Source organism: Mugil cephalus, chromosome 2 (genome assembly GCF_022458985.1).
Source record: "Mugil cephalus isolate CIBA_MC_2020 chromosome 2, CIBA_Mcephalus_1.1, whole genome shotgun sequence".
Lineage (NCBI taxonomy): Eukaryota > Metazoa > Chordata > Actinopteri > Mugiliformes > Mugilidae > Mugil > Mugil cephalus.
In genome coordinates this window covers 26,550,228-26,567,896 of record NC_061771.1, presented here as the reverse complement: position 1 = coordinate 26,567,896, position 17,669 = coordinate 26,550,228, and the positions used below count along the sequence as shown (strand labels likewise).

At 41.6% G+C, this 17,669-nt stretch overlaps 1 protein-coding gene across 2 annotated transcripts; it reads left to right on the top strand.

Annotated features, from left to right (window-relative positions):
- Positions 1–1,064: 1,064 nt before the first annotated feature.
- LOC125003842 lies at positions 1,065–16,238 on the top strand. 2 transcript variants are annotated; one of them, XM_047578069.1, is made up of 16 exons: positions 1,065–1,385; positions 8,625–8,733; positions 8,820–8,917; positions 9,482–9,868; positions 9,958–10,017; positions 10,631–10,702; positions 10,991–11,136; positions 11,324–11,374; positions 12,001–12,039; positions 12,458–12,652; positions 12,769–12,906; positions 13,002–13,098; positions 13,311–13,426; positions 13,603–13,776; positions 14,161–14,250; positions 14,368–16,238. In XM_047578069.1, exons 2-16 carry the CDS (start codon positions 8,627–8,629, stop codon positions 14,485–14,487), a joined length of 1,890 nt encoding a protein of 629 aa, XP_047434025.1. In that variant the 5' UTR covers positions 1,065–1,385; positions 8,625–8,626; the 3' UTR covers positions 14,488–16,238. The 2 variants fall into 2 exon arrangements, with proteins under 2 accessions (XP_047434025.1, XP_047434024.1); XM_047578068.1 differs by having other exon boundaries at positions 8,820–8,929.
- The last annotated feature ends 1,431 nt before the right edge of the window (positions 16,239–17,669 follow it).

The following is a 17,669-nucleotide window of genomic DNA, read 5'->3' as shown; positions in this document are numbered from 1 at the left end:
GTGAAAAAACAAACAAAAACAATGATACAACCCATATGTGCAATGTAAATTAGTCTTTTTTTTGCACTCAAAATTCATTGCACGATCAACATTTAATGATTACTCGTATTTTCACATCTTAATGTCTAAGAGGATGACTTTCATGTGATCAGGTCTAGTAAAGAAAGTTGTAAAGAAATACGTGTTCGCTGAAAAGCCTGAAATCCAAATAATTGTTGCTTTGGAGCAAAGCACATACATACATACACACAAACTCCCGGTTCGGTGGCTCCACCGTGTGTCCGCAGGCTTGAACAGCCGCTCCCCGGAACAGTTTCGCGGATGATGCCACCAGAGGGCACCGTGTCGTTTTGTTACAGCCAGATGTACCGGAGCTGGACCGGAAACAGTTTCAAGTGTACAACATCACAACCATGGTCGTGTACAGATTAAATAAATAAATAAATAAATAGATGGATATACGCCTCTCCAGTGGGCACATTTCCGGTGTAAATAACAATTATAATAGAGTACTGCTATAAACTTAAATTAGAGGGATATTATATGTCTACATTTACAACACCCATATTGTCAGCAGCAATTTTTTTGTATATTTTTATTATAATATTCCTGTATTATGTCTAATACTAATACTGATAATTTTCTTAATTTTTTTAAAAAATAAAAAATAAATAAAGACTACTGCTGCATATTGACAACCGCATTTCTTTGTATATTTTTATTATAATATTCCTGTCAAATTCGGGGAATAAATAAATAATGTTTTATGTCCAATAATAATAATACATTTATTTATTTATTTATTATTTATTTATTTATTTTTAAATATTTAAACTAGAAAATGACACGTCATATTGTTAGTCAAAATGTTATCATATTATATGTATGTAGCTGTAATACCCATATTGACAACACCAACTCCACAAATAATAATAATAATAATAATAATAATAATAATAATAATAATAATAATAATAATAATAATAATAAAATAGTGCTGAGCTTTTATTTTGTTGACCGGAAGTCGTGTTGTTCTTCGTTGGTTTAGCTTCACTCTCCTGTCATCATCTTCACAACAAGCGTCAGTCGCCGCTGTCGCTGCCTCAGCTCCGCACTCATGTGCACCGACACTCAACTTATGGACATTTGTCAGGAATAATACGAGTTGCCGCCTGTGACTGGACTTTGCCGAACTCAGCTGAACGTAGCGGAGATGCGTTTTTGATGCTTTCTGGTGCTTTTTTGGTGCTTTTTTTTAAAACGGAGTTTGCGCTTTTTGAGGATTGTCGCTTCCTGACAGTTGGGTTTAACCGCCTGCACGTTACCCCGCTCCCTCCTCTCCTCCTTGTCTCATTTATCAGCGACAGGCTTCACGACACAACCAGGTGAGTTAAATACGCCGAGTGCAACTCGTGTTTTAATGTTTGTTTGATAGTTTGGTGTTAAATTGGAGACTTTTTTCCGCGTCTTCTCTGCGTGCATCTCTGTGCTCCGACCGTTGACCGCCTGCTGCGTTCAGGCGCTGCCGTTCATTTCAGAGTCGGTAGCAGCCGTGTGGATGTTGTTAATTTTAGTTAACTACATTTAATAATTCAATACTGTAAACAAACATATAGTTATTTAGCTGCTCGGCGTCAGTGTTAAGTGTACACCTTAATAATACCTTTAAACATGTGGTTTTGTTGTATTTCGGGAGTAGTATGTTTTAAAGTTTAACAACTTTTTACTCGAGCAACCGAACTACCTGATATGTTATAATTGTATTAGATTGGATTAAATTAGATTAGATTGTACTTTTAAACTTACTAAAACATTACACATGTACAGGTACAGAGCAAAGAAATGCAGTTAACCATGAGTGCAGTACCTACAGGTCTGCATGTAGAATAAATAGTATGATGCATTATGATATATATTGTTATGGGCGTATGGAGAATATTTACTGGTGAAAACCTAAGTACAGGTGAGACCATATATACAGGTGAGTGAGAATAATATACACAATGACTGATTGAGGTACTATGAACATATTACACAGGTGGATTTGTGCATTAAATATAAAGTGACTATAATATACAGAAAAGGAAATGCCAGATGATAAATAGGACGATACAAAATTTGCATGACGTGAGCATTAAATAAATAATAAATAAATATTCAATGGTGATGGTGTAACAGTCTCCGAGTTCATTTAAAAGCTAAAACGTAAAAACAGCTGCTCCATGTAGGAAAACTACTAAACATATTTATTAGGGAGCATTTTAATATTATTTATTTTTACTATAAGTGTTGTTTTTAGCTCTCACTGTTGCTCCCGCACAGCATTTGTTGCTACAGGAAACGTGTAACAGTTGCCAAAAGCAGAACAGGATATGTACAGTTTCAGGCCTTCTTAAGCTTTACAGGCGTGTGATGGGTCGATGCACGGTCTTGTGAAGGTGCGGTGCCGCCCGAAAACAACAGGAAGGCCAACGCTGTTTGTGTGATTTGATCGTGTAGGTCAGGACGTCCCGTGGGACGTGATCGGTCCAACCTTCAGGGGCTACAAGAGTGTCTGCAGAACTAAACCGAGCATTAATGTTTCGCTTTTACAAACAAGAGTTAATCTTTAACAGCGACCAGTTGCGTCCCACGTGTCTTTGTGGTTTATGGCGTGAAAGGGCGTTTCCTTTTGTATTCATTTGATTGGTTTATATTCAAATGTCCGTGCATTTTATTTTCTTTGATTGTTCTTTGATTGGTCCGGACTTTGTTCCTTCACGGTGCTTTGCTTTCAGCACGGGTTTGTTTTGTTCATTGGGTTTATATCCAATGTGCTTAGATTATGGCGTGAGCTGAAAACACATGTTGCTTTACTTCTGATATTAACAACAACTAATAACTCGTCTAATGTGGTTAATATGTCTTAAACAATGCCACAAATCAATCCCAACACTTTCCAATTGTTATAACTATTGTTTAACTTCAGTAAATGAGTCCTGAGGTGGGATAGAGGGCAATGAATTGAAATGCTTGTGATTCCTGAGGCGGGATCCTCAGACAGCTGAGGGGTTCAGGCCACAGCTGTACAGCTTCCCTCTTTACTGCCCCGTCCTTGTGGGTGGGTGTCGATGACCGGGGCTGAAATATGGAGTCAAACTTGAATTTGAATGCGTCACAGTTGATTCAGAAAATAAAGCTGCTATCGTGCAGACCTTCGAGCGTGTTTCCTTTTATTCATTTCTCCTCCTGTTGTTAATGATTGATGGATGAATTGATGAAAGATTTGTGTTAAAAAAAGGCGTTTGAGAACCACTAAAGCCTCGGTGCAGAAACCCGTCTCTGGAGCGGGATAAACAAAAGACTCAGACCAAGCATCTGGTTCGCATTGATGTAAACAGACCTTATTAGGTGGCTGCTTAACTAAATAACTCTCCTCGCTGTTCCGCCTCTCCGTTTTTACAAAGAACTTGAGGTTTTTTTCTGGGGCCGTCGCTGGCAGATGACTCATGTGCACTGTTCGCCTGAGTCACATTTCACTGGCACCGTCCGAAACGTTTTCGCCACAGCCTCAAACCCGTTCGCCAGGCGCTTTTGGTTTGGTGAAACTCAATTCTCCGCATTCCTTTCTTTACCCACTCCTTCCCACCACTTTCACATTTTCTTTTCCCTCTTCGGCTCCTCGTCCGTGCAGCCTTTTCCATTTTCCACTCATTTAGAAGCTTCATCATGTCCAAGCTTTCTAACACGACGTCCTTCCAGGGATTTCTCACGCACGTTCCTGATTCATCTTTCGCCCAGTTTGCCGCTCTGTCTCTTTGTCCACCGTTGAGCCTTTAATCTCCGTTGTCTTTCACTACTTTTCTTTCTACCCTCCAGTGGCATTGTCTTTATTTTCCCTCTTTGTGTGCGTTCTGCCAGCGTCAGTGGTCAGGATATCGGACCAGTCGCAGCGCTCCACCCTGCCCGGCCCTGAGCAAACACCACAACTACATCTCCCTCAAATAAATAGATTTAGATTCAGAGATTCAGATCTTCTATCAATTCCCTGCTAGTGACTTCTGTGGCTCACATGCGTTTGTGTCCGTGTGTGAGTTTTTCTTCTGACTCATTTTACATTTACGCTTCAGTTGGACCACAAGCATGAGTCCAAACCACACACGAGTCACACGGCCAAAAGTATTTTACTTGTATTACATGAATAATCAGCTTCAGTACCTGTAAATCCTGTGTTGGTATGTGAGACATCGTGACAGAGGCAGCGGGACAGAAAAGTCCTGCAGACCATTGAGTTTTGCTTCAGTTTGACATTTCGTGGACACGATGACAATACCTGACACACAGAGTTTCATTTTAAGTCGGTCTCAGATGTGAAGCACTTCTCCACACTTGTCCCTTTTTTGACGATTCACGCTGGTTTATTTATCTGTGTCAGTGTAGCTGTGATGTCACATGATTCAAATGCAGTTTTAGCACCTTGTCCTCCCATGTCTGCATGAACAGCCTCTTTTGTTTCTTTCTGCACATGATTTCCACAGGACCTGAATCAGGTTTCCCAGGGGATGTTCCCATCTTCCTGGTATTTGCCTGTTCGTGACTCTGCAGAGAGTTTATCTGCGTACGTGGGCGTCGTACCTCAGAAAACACAGTCACACAGCGCAAAAATTACCACTGGAAAACATTTAGGCCCGAGCGAGAAAAGGATTAAACTGACCAAGAAAACAAAAGAGGCTTTTCCGATTCGGAGCCTGAATGGGCAATTGTTCACTCTAATTTGATTTTAGATCAAATAAATACGCTGATTCGCCAGAAACAGATCCAGAGGAGAATGTGGGATGCGATCAAACATCTCTGCCGTGTTCGGCGGGAATAGCAGAAGATGAGAAAGAGCTTTGTGCAGAGTTGTGTTGCGTATGAGGAGGTGGGGGTTGGAGGGATCAGGAAGGGAAACGTGCTGAGCTCGGCCGCGCTGAGATGCCACTTAAAGTGGAAGAGAGGATTTAAAGGAGGGAATTAAAGTGGAAACTGCTCCGTCCTCTGCACTCGCAGCTAAAGTCACCGTGAACAAAGAAAGACCCAAATGTGTGAAAAGGTATTTTTAGTTCGTTTGTCCTCTGAAGGGGCTCAACATTTCCTCAATTGCAAATACAGGCTTGTTGTTGCTGCGGCGTCAAAATATTTGTGTGTGTTTGGTTGTAGTGATAGGATCTGCTAAACGGTTTCCAAGTGTGTTACAATTAAAAAAATTACTCAACGTTTTAGCCACATTCGTCAGCGGCTGCTTGAAATATCACTTACTTATTCATTTCAGCTCGTTCTAACATTGTTCTGAAACTGAAAAATGTGACATCATGTGGAGACTTCAACGCAAAGATCCCCTTTGTGTAAACAGTCTGGTTGCTGTGGAGACGCAGGAGGGAGGTTTACACTTAACACACAGTTACTTAATAGACGAAACTTCATATATGGCAGCATTTTTGGCGAGTTTGCTTTGTTAAAGACGAACCCAGATTCTGTAATAATAACTTAATGGCGCCGCAAAGCGTTTTTAGAAAATCAAGTCTGGATCATTTGTAGCTGCCGCGAACAAAAAACCTCAGTTTCACAATGACAGTGTTTACTCAAGTCACAGTAAACCGGCAACGGCAACCGCAGCAGTGGACCGTGAGGCGCAGTCATGTGTGCGGTGTTGCTATTGTGATGTTTACACCAACACGGTCTAGTTAGTGACATTTGAACCCTTTTTTTTTTTTTTTTTTTTCACTCCAGGGGTTTTTTTCTGTTCGACGGTTGCGTGCTAACAAGCAGCGGAGGACGATGGAATCAAAAGATACGAGCGCCTTTTTTTTTTTGTGACTGATGGTTTCTGTGTGCGCGGGTCCGTTCACACGCACTTCCTGTCTTTTTTAGTACAAGCAGCCACAGCTTCCCTTTCTGTCGTCTGTTGCCGCTCTTTTCATTTGCATGACTGATGTCGACACGCCCCTGACTTATGATACCGGGACTCTTAAGCTCCTCTGTGTGTTCTTATCGTCAGGGAACCAGCTGAGCTAGAGAACCCTGAATCCCAGAGATGCTAGAAAAAGCTGAAAGTCAGTGGATTTCCTGTTGAGTCGTACGTCTGGTTACTTTCTAACGTTTTACTGTAACAGCTGTACACCTCTAAAAACTTAGGTTGCGGGTACAGGGTTGGAGTCAGAAAATCAGATGTACGACAAGATGACAAGCGTGTTCACCGATGTTACAATGTCTTGACACGCAACATTAGGACGTGACGCAAATGACTGAATTACACGTTCTTGTTTTGAATACCTCAAACTCAGACACATGAGGAAATTACAGCGCAGTAAAGTCTTGATGACATTCACAAAGAAAAACTGTAGTCGCACGAGGAAATGTGTCTGAAATACACCGATCAGGCATAACATAACGACCACCTGCGCAATGTTGTGTAGCTCTTGTGGCTCATGAGAGGAAGGACGTGGGCCCTCTGAGGGTCTCATGTGGTGTCTGGTTTGGAATCTAGTGAATTTGGAGGCCAGGTCAACACCTTGTGCTGTTCTTTTTGTGTTTTCTTAAACCACTTTTGTGTGCATTCTGCTGGGGAGGCTGCTGCCATCGATGAGTGTCATTGCTATGGGGGGTGGGGGGACCTGGTCTGGTCTAGTTCTGCTACATGTCTAAGTAACATCCACACTAATGCCTGGTCCCATAGTTTCCCAGCAGAACGCTGTATTGTCACAGGATGATACATGTTATTTACTTCTCCCGTCAGTGGTCATAATGTTATGGCCCGATCAGTGTAGGCTTAAGAGTTTGGCGCGACAAGAGGCAAAGCTTGTGAGCTGTGGTTTATGCTAATTACCCGCACTGTAAGAACGCGTGTTTGACCAACGCGGTGGCTCAGACTAAGATGCCTGTTACATAATCTTTGCGCCGGCTCACGCTTTAAGTCCGACTGGTGCTACTTTACAAACGGACACGACCACAACATGAAGCAGCTGAAACCAGGTTGTTCTCTCCGCTCTTGTGGTACTTTTCCCAGATTTCTTCTGGTTTGAATGTGCCGTTCAGTATCGTTTTGTTTTGTGTGCTCTGAGTGCGTGTGCGTCAGTGGATGGTAACAGTAACAGTGCTGGTCTTTGTTCCGTGAGCGTCTGTGAGCGTTTCTTTGCGTGTTTGGATGTTTTGTTTTCTGTATTTATGTAAATCTCAGTGGATCCTGTGAGTTTTAGAGCAGCGGGATGGATTAGTTAGATTACAGGTTCAAGATTAACTAAGAAAGCATCTGTCAAAGATTTAGTTCTAGTATAACTGCAGCCACTTCCATAATAAACTACAACAGGCTTAAAGTTACTGCTGTTGTATATTTCAATAACCACTTTAACTACTGCAAATACTTGTACCTCCGCTCCTGAAATGACCTAATAAATAACTACTATTACTTATGTGACGGCTGTTAATGCTTCTTCTTCTACTGTTCCTGCTACATCTTGAACCCTTCAGCTAATTCTGCTGCTTCGACAAACACCTTCATCATGAGCACAACCTACTGCTGCAGAGAAACACACACTAGTGTATTATTTTCAGTACCTTACACATTGTTGTGGTGCAGAACTAACCACAGTTTACCTGAACTGCTGTTACTAACCAGTTTGCTTCTATTGTTGTGGTAGTTTTTATGTAACACGGGTTATATTGCATCTTTGTTTTCTGCCTCTCCAGAAAAAAACTATGCTCCTGCTACAGCTGCATCAGTTCATTGTGTAGTTAGATGATTAACTGATTAATCAGTGAGTAATTATCGTCTGTTTTCTCTCAAACAACTTCAAGTTTCCAAGTGAAAGTCTTTGCATTAGGTTTAGGGACAAAATATCAGTCTAGCAATATATCGCGTCTTTTTTCTTCCGATACAATATGGATTTTGAATGTGTTAATATCAATTATAAAAGAAAAAGAAAAAAATCATGTTTTGTGCCGATCATATGTGGAAATGTGCAATAAATTGGAAATGGATCATTTGGATTAATATTGTTTTTTGACTCAATTTGACCAGTAAATTACCGCTGTCATCTGACGTACACATATACAATGTGTATTTTAAGCTGCATTTAAAGTTTCTCAGTGAACTATGTAGAATATTGCAATATTTCGCAACCATAATATCGCAATAATGCGTCGTGACTCAAGTATCGTGATGCGTATCGTATTGTGAAGTCTTTGCGAATAACCACCCGTACTTCACATTAAAGGAAATGATACATCAGTGGACTCTGGACTGTTTCCTGATGTTTCATGCAAACAGACCGAGGTGAAAATAAATGCAGATCAGTCGTCTAGTGTCAAAAGTTATAAATGAAACTCATAAAATGTTAAACTCACCATCTCCTGATCAGCTCCCTGTGGAAAACCTCGTTCTTAAGCTTCATTATGATGATGTTTACATTCACCACACATTCATCTTGTGCTTCTGTAACTGCAAGACAAACCTGTTAATACACAACGTGACAGTTGTCCATATTTTTTGACATTTTGCTCAATGTGTATTGACGATGTGTATCTCACTGCACTGTAGTGACGACCTCTGCTCAGAGACATTTAAGCGATAACGTATTCACACGTTATTTTCTCCTCCTGTGTTTCAGTCATGTCTCGTAGAAGCTCTCGTCTGGTGTCCGGTGGATACTACAACTCCGATGAAGAGTCCGACTCCAGTAGCGTGACGAACATATCCTACCGGGAAAACCCTGTCAAGTAAAGGAATTGTGTTTTTTTTTTTGTGCGTTCTCACGTTTCCAAACGTTGATCCTCCTTTTCCCTAACACTTATTTCATCATCAGGGTTTTTAAGAAGAAGGCTGGAACCCGCAAGTCCCGAACACCCACCAGAGCCAGCGGCAATGCTAAGTCTGCCACAGCTGAGACTCCTGTCACTGCAGGCCAGTACGACGGTAACATGTAGTTACTATAATACTATCAAAGTAATAATATTAGAGAGTGAAATAGGCCAGAGTTGATTATTAGTTAAATTAATTTAATAAAACAAAGGAGAGATTCCATAACTGGTCGAAAACAAGACTCTTAAATCACTGCGTTATAACATACACATGAGCTTTCAGACTAGTCGTCTTTTGGTACAAAGCAGGGGTGTCAAACATAAGGCCCGGGGGCCAAAACTTGGCCCACCAGAGGGTCCAATCTGGCCCGTGGGATGAATTTGCAAAAATGACACTGAAAAAATTAGCTGAAATTTTTTTGACAAAGTAAGAAATTTCACAGTTGTTCATCACATGTAGCTGTACTTTTTTTTTGCTCTAAAGCAAAGGGAAACATTTGGAGTTGTCGTTATTTACCAGCTAATAAGCTGTTGGGTAACAGGCTCCGCCCCCTTGAGGTCAAACCGGGCTGTATGTGGCCCCCCGAACTAAAATGAGTTTGACGCCCCTGGTATAAAGAGACACATAATTTCATCTGTCTCTCCTTGTCCGTCTTGTGTCCCTCAGATCTGAGTCCGTCCCCCTCCAGTCAGGCCCAGCCTGTCATGAGGACCGTACCCTACGTCCCCGCTGTGGCCACCCCTCGTCCTGCCCTGACGCCGTCGTCGTCGTCGTCAGCCCGGAGTCCGGCGACCACACACAGCCCCTCAGCACCACCGGAGATGAGCCACCGCTCTGGGCCGTCCAGCTCCAGGCGCCCGGATTTACACTTCAGACCCAACCACAAGGAGCTGTGTCCGAGCGGCGTGGACAGCTCAGGGTACTCGTCCTCTGAGGCCCCGTACAGGAAGTCCGTCCCCGCAAGCAGCAACGCGGGCAGAGTCCGCAGTAACAGCGGGGATCAGAGTCCTGGATACAGAAGCAGGATTAGCAACGCTTTCTATAATGTAATCGGTAAGAACTGGAGTTTCTCTGTGTGTGATTTGTCTTTATGTTACTACTGTGTGTGTGATCTGTTTCTTTCCTGTGTCTCTATGGGACAGACTCAGCGTCACCGATGGTCAATGCAGCGCGTTCAAAAGTCCTTCATCTGGCAGATTCAGGTACAGTGAGAGTAAAATATGTGTTTTTTTTAAATGTGTATTTGCTCACTTGTAAACCAAATACACTTAAGCTTTATTTAACTGTTGACTGGACAGTTTGTGTGTTTCCACATTTTGACACGTGCCTGTACGTTATACCGTATAATTCAGTGGTGTCAAACCCTTGTTAGTACAATATGATCTCAAGGGGCCAGACCTTCAAATAATGACAACTTCAAATGTTTCCCTTTGTTTTAGCACAAACAAGTACATTATTAAAGTGTTTACATTTAATGAACTGCACTATTACAAAATCTTTTATGAACAACCAGATGTTTCTGCAATTTCTGTGTGTCTCAATGTTGTGTTATGTCCACAGCTCTGACTAAAATTGTGTGAAACGTAGGAAAAGTAGTTACTTTTATTGGAAAATTTGCAGTTAATGTCTTGAATGTAATTTTTGCACTTTGCAAATTCATCCCGCGGGCCAGATTGGACCCTCTGGCGGGCCGCTTTTGGCCCGCGGGCCACATGTTGGACACCTGTGGTATAATTCCTTACATACCTTATGTTTACACAGCCTGATCTGGCTCTGGCTTAACAAACCCCTGCAACTTTACTTTTCTCCCTGTAGCCAAGTCGTCATCCAGCCCTCGCATGAAAAAAGCTTGTGGTCTCATCCTCCTCTTCCTCATTCTACTTCTATGTAAGTAGCGTTAACATCGGACAGATTCACGTTTGCTTGTTTTCTGGTAAAGTCTGAGCTTTGTGTATATTTGTTAATATATTGACACGAGGTTTTATGATGTGGGGAAATGGATTTTCTGATAGTATAAGAGCTGATAAGGGTCGACATGTATTAGACTCCTCATCATGGTGAAGTCATGGTAAATGTAAGTCATTAAAAGCTTGTCAGGGTCTTATTAAGCTCTTAGAGTCAGGTGATGTTCACCTCGTGTGTTTCTTAAGGAACCTTTCCCCCCGTTGTCTCCAGGTATTTGGTTTCTCCGTCCCCTGTTCACGTCCTTCGTCTCCTACATGGCCACAAAGACCCCGTCACAGACCAAACCTGAGATCCAACCCGTCATCCCCCCCGCTCCTCCTGTTCAACACAAGACCGTGTATCACACTCCTGTGGTGGTAGGACTCATTATTTATGCTGATCATAGTGTTTGGGTCTGGATGTTCGGACGAGTTTGTACGTAGAACGTGGGACAGAAAGAGGCAAATTGGATTCAAATTCACAAGAATTTATTTCATTGTAGTGCTGTGCATACTGGCACATTTGTGTAAGCTAATAGTATTAATTTATCGTATTTTTACACAGGATCCTGCCGTCGTGTCTGCTGCTGTAGAGGCAAAGATGCAGCATCTTTTGGTAAGAAATGGTTTGTCTGCAACTAGAGGGAAAATTCAAGAAAATTCTTAAAAAGATGAGAAGAATCCAACTTAAGAATCCACGTTAAAAATCCACTTAATGGATAAAGGTTCAGACTCCAGCTCTGACAAAAAATAGTCAGTTTCATGTATTTCTTTAGTGTACAGTAACCTCAGATCCCTCTGTAACATTGTTTAAAATCCATTCACTTCCTAAATACTGAAATGCAGCAGCCCACTGCTCAGTACATACCTGTTTACATACCAGAGCATTACAGCAACACCAGTACGTAGCGGAGCTCCATGTTAGATCAGGCATTCAACATTATGCATCATCTTTATCCTTCAATGGCACAAACTATTGCTCGTCACAGAGGGAAGCTATAGCTTAGTTTGTGTAGTAGAACTTCCATCAGGAACTATTTAGCTGGAGAGCAGCACTTAGCCACTAACTAGACAATGCATTTACATGTTAATACATGAGACTGAAAATCTTCTTGTTAATATGTATTTTTCAGATGTTAAAGCAAAAAAGAAAAAAAAAGAAAAGAAACATCCCATTTACCACAATGTCTTTGAGACATACTCATGTTTTGAGTGTAACATGTAGATGTGTGATTGTTGCAGGTGGAGCTTCAGCTGAAGCAAGAACTTCTTCTCTCTGAGGTGAGTAAATGTATCGGTGTTGGTGCCACTTTCTTTCTGTTTCATTTTCTCCATCTTCTCCACTTCCTCTTCTTCTAGTTCATCGGGATAGTTGAGTAATAGTTAACAGGATAGTTTCTCTAGCACCGAGCTGTGCAAGAGCAGCACCTAGTGGTTGGAACTGGAAACTGCGTAAATTAGAGGAAGGATTTGCTTCCTTTGTAAATTAACCTTTGTGAATATATATATATGAAATCGATGAAATCAATTTAATCATTTATAAATCCATGTTTCCAAACTACGTCTGTGTTATTCATAAGACGTCTTGTAACTTAGAGTGACACCTGGACCGAGAGGAGCTCACGTCTCATCAGCATCTAGACTTTAATTTAACACATCCAGTCTCACTCCACACAAACATGTGTTTTTCTTCCTCCAGATGAAAGAGAGACTTCAGCTGGATATGCAGAACATGAAAAACAGTCTTGAGACGGAGGACTCTGACAGACGGATGCATCTGGAAAAGGAGATTGCTGGTCTGGGCAGACGGATGGTGGATTATCAGACGGACAGTCGCTCTTCTGCCGACAGCCTCGTCCTCAGGATCCAGACGCTGGAGGCGCAGAACGCTAAGGTAACACTGCGCTAGCTAACAGTTCTCCTCCGCTTCATTTACGGCTGTGACGTCTTTCAACCTACCCTGTTATTCACACAGGGAATGATTTTAACTTGGCTTCGTTTCTCTTGTAGCTGTCCCAGGAGTTGTCTTCCATCCAGCTGATCCCTCCTCCGGCTCCCTGCCCTGAACCCAGCAGCCCCCCCGTCCAGAACCAGCTCACCCCAGAGCTCCAGCAGGCCATGGAGAAGTGGCTCAGCGCCCGCATCCAGGTAACTACACAGACACAGTCTGAAACCAACGTACTGTAAAGGAAACCTGTTCATTCTCTGTGTGTGTACTTTCATGCTTGTTTGCTGTGAATCAGGAGCACGACGTGATGCGGCTCGGAGACAAAGGAAGCTGCACAGACTGTGGACGTCCCATGGCTGACAAAATGGCCGACTTTGCCCTGGAGACTCAAGGTTAAGAACGTTGTTATTTTGAGACCAGGTGTTTCTGAAATTCAAGGAACTAAATTAATAAATGAAAAAGATTTGGACTGAAGAAGTAACAAGAAGTAATAATCATTCTTTGTCTGTTGCTTTTTTTTTATCTTTGTATTAATTTTGTGAGTTTGTGGATATATTTCTGAAATGACCCTGACACCAGGTTGTGTGTCTGTGTCTGTGTGTAGGTGCCAGTGTGGTGAGCACCAGGTGTTCAGAGACGTATCGTATTCGTTCTGCCTGCGTGACTCTGTTCGGTTTCCCTCTGTGGTATCCGTCCGAAAGCCCACGGACTGTGATTCAGGTACAAACGTCATCTCTCTCTCTCTCTGTCTGTCACATCTGAAGCTCACGCTCCTTCCTTCATTTCTCTGAAGTCAGAGAACAGGGACGTCCCCTGTTCTTTCATCTGTCTGCAGATTAGCATCGCGTGCAGTTTCGGTTTTACTAACCGTGTCTCGTACCTGCCTCCACCCACAGGGCTACCCGGTGCTGCTTCCAGGGAAGTGCTGGGCCTTTCACGGTGTCCAGGGGACTCTGGTCATCTCTCTGTCTCATCCCGTGTGGATAACTCACGTGACCCTCGACCACCTGCCGCGCTACAACTCCCCCACCGGACGCATCGACTCCGCACCCAAAGACTTCGAAGTCTACGTGAGTTAGAGATGTGTGGACCACAGTTATATCCACTAGCAGCACAGGTCCAGTTGAGACTTCTTGAGGTGTCGTGGGTCTAACTTAACGAAACATCGGTGAAGAAAACGCCAATGATGTGCCACATACTGGCTACTGTTAGCTAGGCTAGTTAGCTGGTGTCTTCCTGTTAGCTCCTAGCTAGTAGCTGACTGCTAACCTGCCTCAGATCTCGGTGCAGTGGATTATAACATCTTATCCTGGGTAATAATGAAAGTCTGATTAGAAGGTTTAAACCTTTTGGTCGAAGTGAACGTGTGTGACCGTCCGTAGAGATTAAAGCTCAAAGTTAACGTTCACACGTATGAGCTGCTGCAGCACAGTTGTAACTTCTCTCTCTCACAGGGGATGACAAATGACGCAGAGGAAGGAACGCTGCTGGGGACGTTCACCTACGAAGAGAGTGGAGAGTCGACGCAGACGTTCAAGCTTCCTGTGAGTTCAGAAACTGAGATAATGATGATATTTACAGAAATACGAACCCCAACTCCTTCCTCGTCTGTAGGTTAAATATCATTTAATATCATTATCACTTCCTCTCCCCTCGTGCAGAACCCAAGCGACGTGGCGTATCGATACGTGGAGCTGCGAGTTCTCAGCAACTGGGGCCACGTTGAGTACACGTGCGTTTACCGCTTCCGCGTGCATGGAAAGATGGCGTCGTCCACATGAGACTCCGCCCTCACAGAGAAGGACCAGGAAGTACATTCACAATGGAAAAACAAAATACAAACATATTAAATCCACTCTGATGGTCTGAGCTGCGTTCAGGGCCAAATGCTACTGGAAAAAACAAAACAAAAAAAAAGTTCAGTGTTTACTCACGTCGACAGGTTTTGCTGTATTTCGCTACGGCTTAGTGTTAAAATGACGAGAACTATGAGAGATGTTCGTGTGGTTGCAAGTTTGACTGAAGCTTTTCTGGAAGGAAACATTAGAGAGTTTAAGGTTCTGGCAACTTTATGCTTTCAATCATTTGAGCGTGCCACAAAATAATCGTTGTTCGTTGCTAAATTTTTATGATATTTATTAGGTTTTTCACTGCGCACACTGCTACCTGGGTAAAATAATAATTCTTTTTTTTATATATTTATTTTTCCACTGGGCAGTTGAGTGTTGAACACCCGCTCAGTGGCAACGACAACAAGGAAGGAGATTCTTACTCATCGTACTGACCCACAGCTCTACAGGTGGTGATGCTAAATGCTAAAACAAAAGCTAATTTCTCTCATGCTTTGTCCAAGTTTGGGCAGTAAATCAAAGTCAGTATTACATACTTTGACAGTTTAGTGTTTGTGAAGTTCTTAAACGTGTTGCCTGACGATAGGAGCTGAACGAGCTCTTTAACTATTCTTGACAGGACATTGATCAACAAGAGCCGCCGGCGAATTTGCTATTTTTATGTTAAATTTGGCGTAATATTCCTATAAAAGGTAGAATATAAATCTTTGCACGACGTCTTTATTCCTCTCTTTTATTTAGCCGTCGTTACGCTTCAGTCTTGATTATATTTCTGGTACTTGAATCCTTGAGAACCATGTCTTCACAGACCTCATGTCTTCAAAGACCCCATGTTTCTTCTTCCTTGTACGTAACACTTCATTTGTGTACGAGCTCCTTCATTGCGAGTGAAAGGTGTTATTTATTTTTAAAGCTAAAGTTTTCAGATGATGGTCAGATGATTAAATTTCACTGTACAGAATCCGGACGGGGAAGAAAATGGTGACACAAGTGCCGAACTTTTGTTTTTTTTATTTGTTGTACAGTTCATTTAAAGGAAAGAACATATTATTTTTGTGAGGAAGTGCGTTGTAGAGGATTACAGGTTTAAAATAAAAATAATAATGAATCACAAATGTGTTGCTACTTGCTTGTTGTCTTAATGTAGTTCAGATTTGGATCATAACAAAGCTGACGACAACCCAGGATCAGGAATGTGTTTTTTTTGTTTGTCTGTTTGTTTGATATATCTCAAATAAAATGGAAGTTAATTAAAAATTAAATGTTTTATGAGATGTACAGAGAAAACCCTGTTGTATTCAGTGTGGATAGAGATCTAAGATGTTGAATTTATAGTTTTTACTTTCATCATTTGTTTGATTATGAATTAGTATAAATTGAAGTTACAGATTTTCAAGTACAAAAAAGATGCACACAGTGTCATGTACTTTATGTATATTAGATTTGCAAAAATATTCTATAAATTCCCTTCTTGCTGGTAAATATCTAGATGAGCATCATGACTAATGTCTCCAACCTCCATCAACAAATGGTAAATTTTGCTTATTTTTCGCAAAGAAGAAAGAAAAAAAATAAAAAGTTTCTTTCTCTTTGTGTTTAGTGTCAAATACTTCCTCAGCTGTTTGAATATAAAAGCCTTTTTGTAAACGAAACTGATTTGTTAAATAAAACATGTTAATATATATGTTGTCGTTGCCTGTGTTTATCTTCATCTGATTTTAAAATGATATGTGTAGAGTAGGGAAACAGTGCTTATTACAGAGCACATCCACAGCAACAGCAACATTACTCCATGAAAGTCATTACATTTTTTAAACAATAAAAGCTTTTTAAATAATTCTAATAAAACGCTGATTTTTACGGCTTTATTTAGTGGATAACATTCAAGTTTTATGTTTCTACATCAAAGACACAGTTAAGATAAGGATACAAGCATTTAGAGAAAAATTATATGTGTAAAATATAGAAACTAACTGTAGCATTTTATACACAGTACACACCGATCAGACATAACATTATGACCACCTTCCTAATATTGTTTAGGTTTCCCTTGTGACTCATCAGAGAATGGACGTGGGTCTTCTGTGGGTTTTTGGGCCTCTGTGGTGGGGGTACCTGGTCTGGTCTAGGTGTGTGATACCTGTCTAAGCAACATACACACATGCCAGGTCCAAAAGTTTCCCAGCAAAACAATGAATTAACACGATAGACCCCTTCGTGGCCGACGTCACTGTGACGTCACAACGTCAGCTGGAGGCAAAACAGAGGGAAGTTCTCAGGTGAACACTTGTCACTTTCCACCATGAAAAAATGTCGTCTTGCTGTATTTTTTGGTGCCAAAACCCGAAAAATCAAAAACAGTAACTTGACGTTTTATCACATACCAGACACTAACCAGTCGTAGACAACTTTGGTTTAGCTTTGGTGATTAAAAGAAAGGAGACGATGAACAACGCACACTTGATATCAGGTCAGATTAATATGTAATGCATCATCTGTTTCAGCCTGGATAACGTTATCGGTTAGAATTAAATTAATCATTATTTAGAGGATTCTTGTTACATGCTAATGCTAATGCTAACCGCGAGCTAACGCAACGTTAGTTGCATGTTTCAGGGGTGTTCAAGCTTAAGTTGCATTTGCTACGTCACCCTTCACAGTGCTTCCTCTTACTTTTTGTAATATTTTTTTTGGAGAGGCTTCGCTTGTTAAAGACAGACCAGACTTTGTCCCCTCTGTGTCCACCTTTGGTCAAATCGTCCATCCAGGTAGTGAGAGTGTAGGGGTTGGTGAACGTAGTCCCATCACTCAGAGTCAACTTTTTAAAGGTGAGTGTATCAGTATGTTCTCTAAATATACGTTTTCCACGTCCATTTGTGCCAAAACAGTCCATTGAAATATGCTAACTGGTGTTTAAAGGCTACAGTGTTTGAGATGTTTTGCCTCCAGTTAAGCCCCGCCCCTCAGAAAACGTCACATTGTTTACAAACCGTGAAGGGGTCTACATGGTCAGGATTTTACTTTTCCCGTCAGTGTTTTTTTTTTTAATGATGTGGCAGATCGGTGTAAAACATTGACGTCTTGCTGTACCGCGCAGGCTGCAGATCAGATTT

Coding starts and splice junctions, on each gene's coding strand:
- LOC125003842 (XM_047578068.1), top strand. CDS start 8,627: ATGTCTCGTAGAAGCTCTCGTCTGGTGTCCGGTGGATACTACAACTCC. Junction 8,734..8,819: donor TACCGGGAAAACCCTGTCAA/GTAAAGGAATTG, acceptor TTTCATCATCAG/GGTTTTTAAGAAGAAGGCTG. Junction 13,777..14,160: donor CCAAAGACTTCGAAGTCTAC/GTGAGTTAGAGA, acceptor TCTCTCTCACAG/GGGATGACAAATGACGCAGA.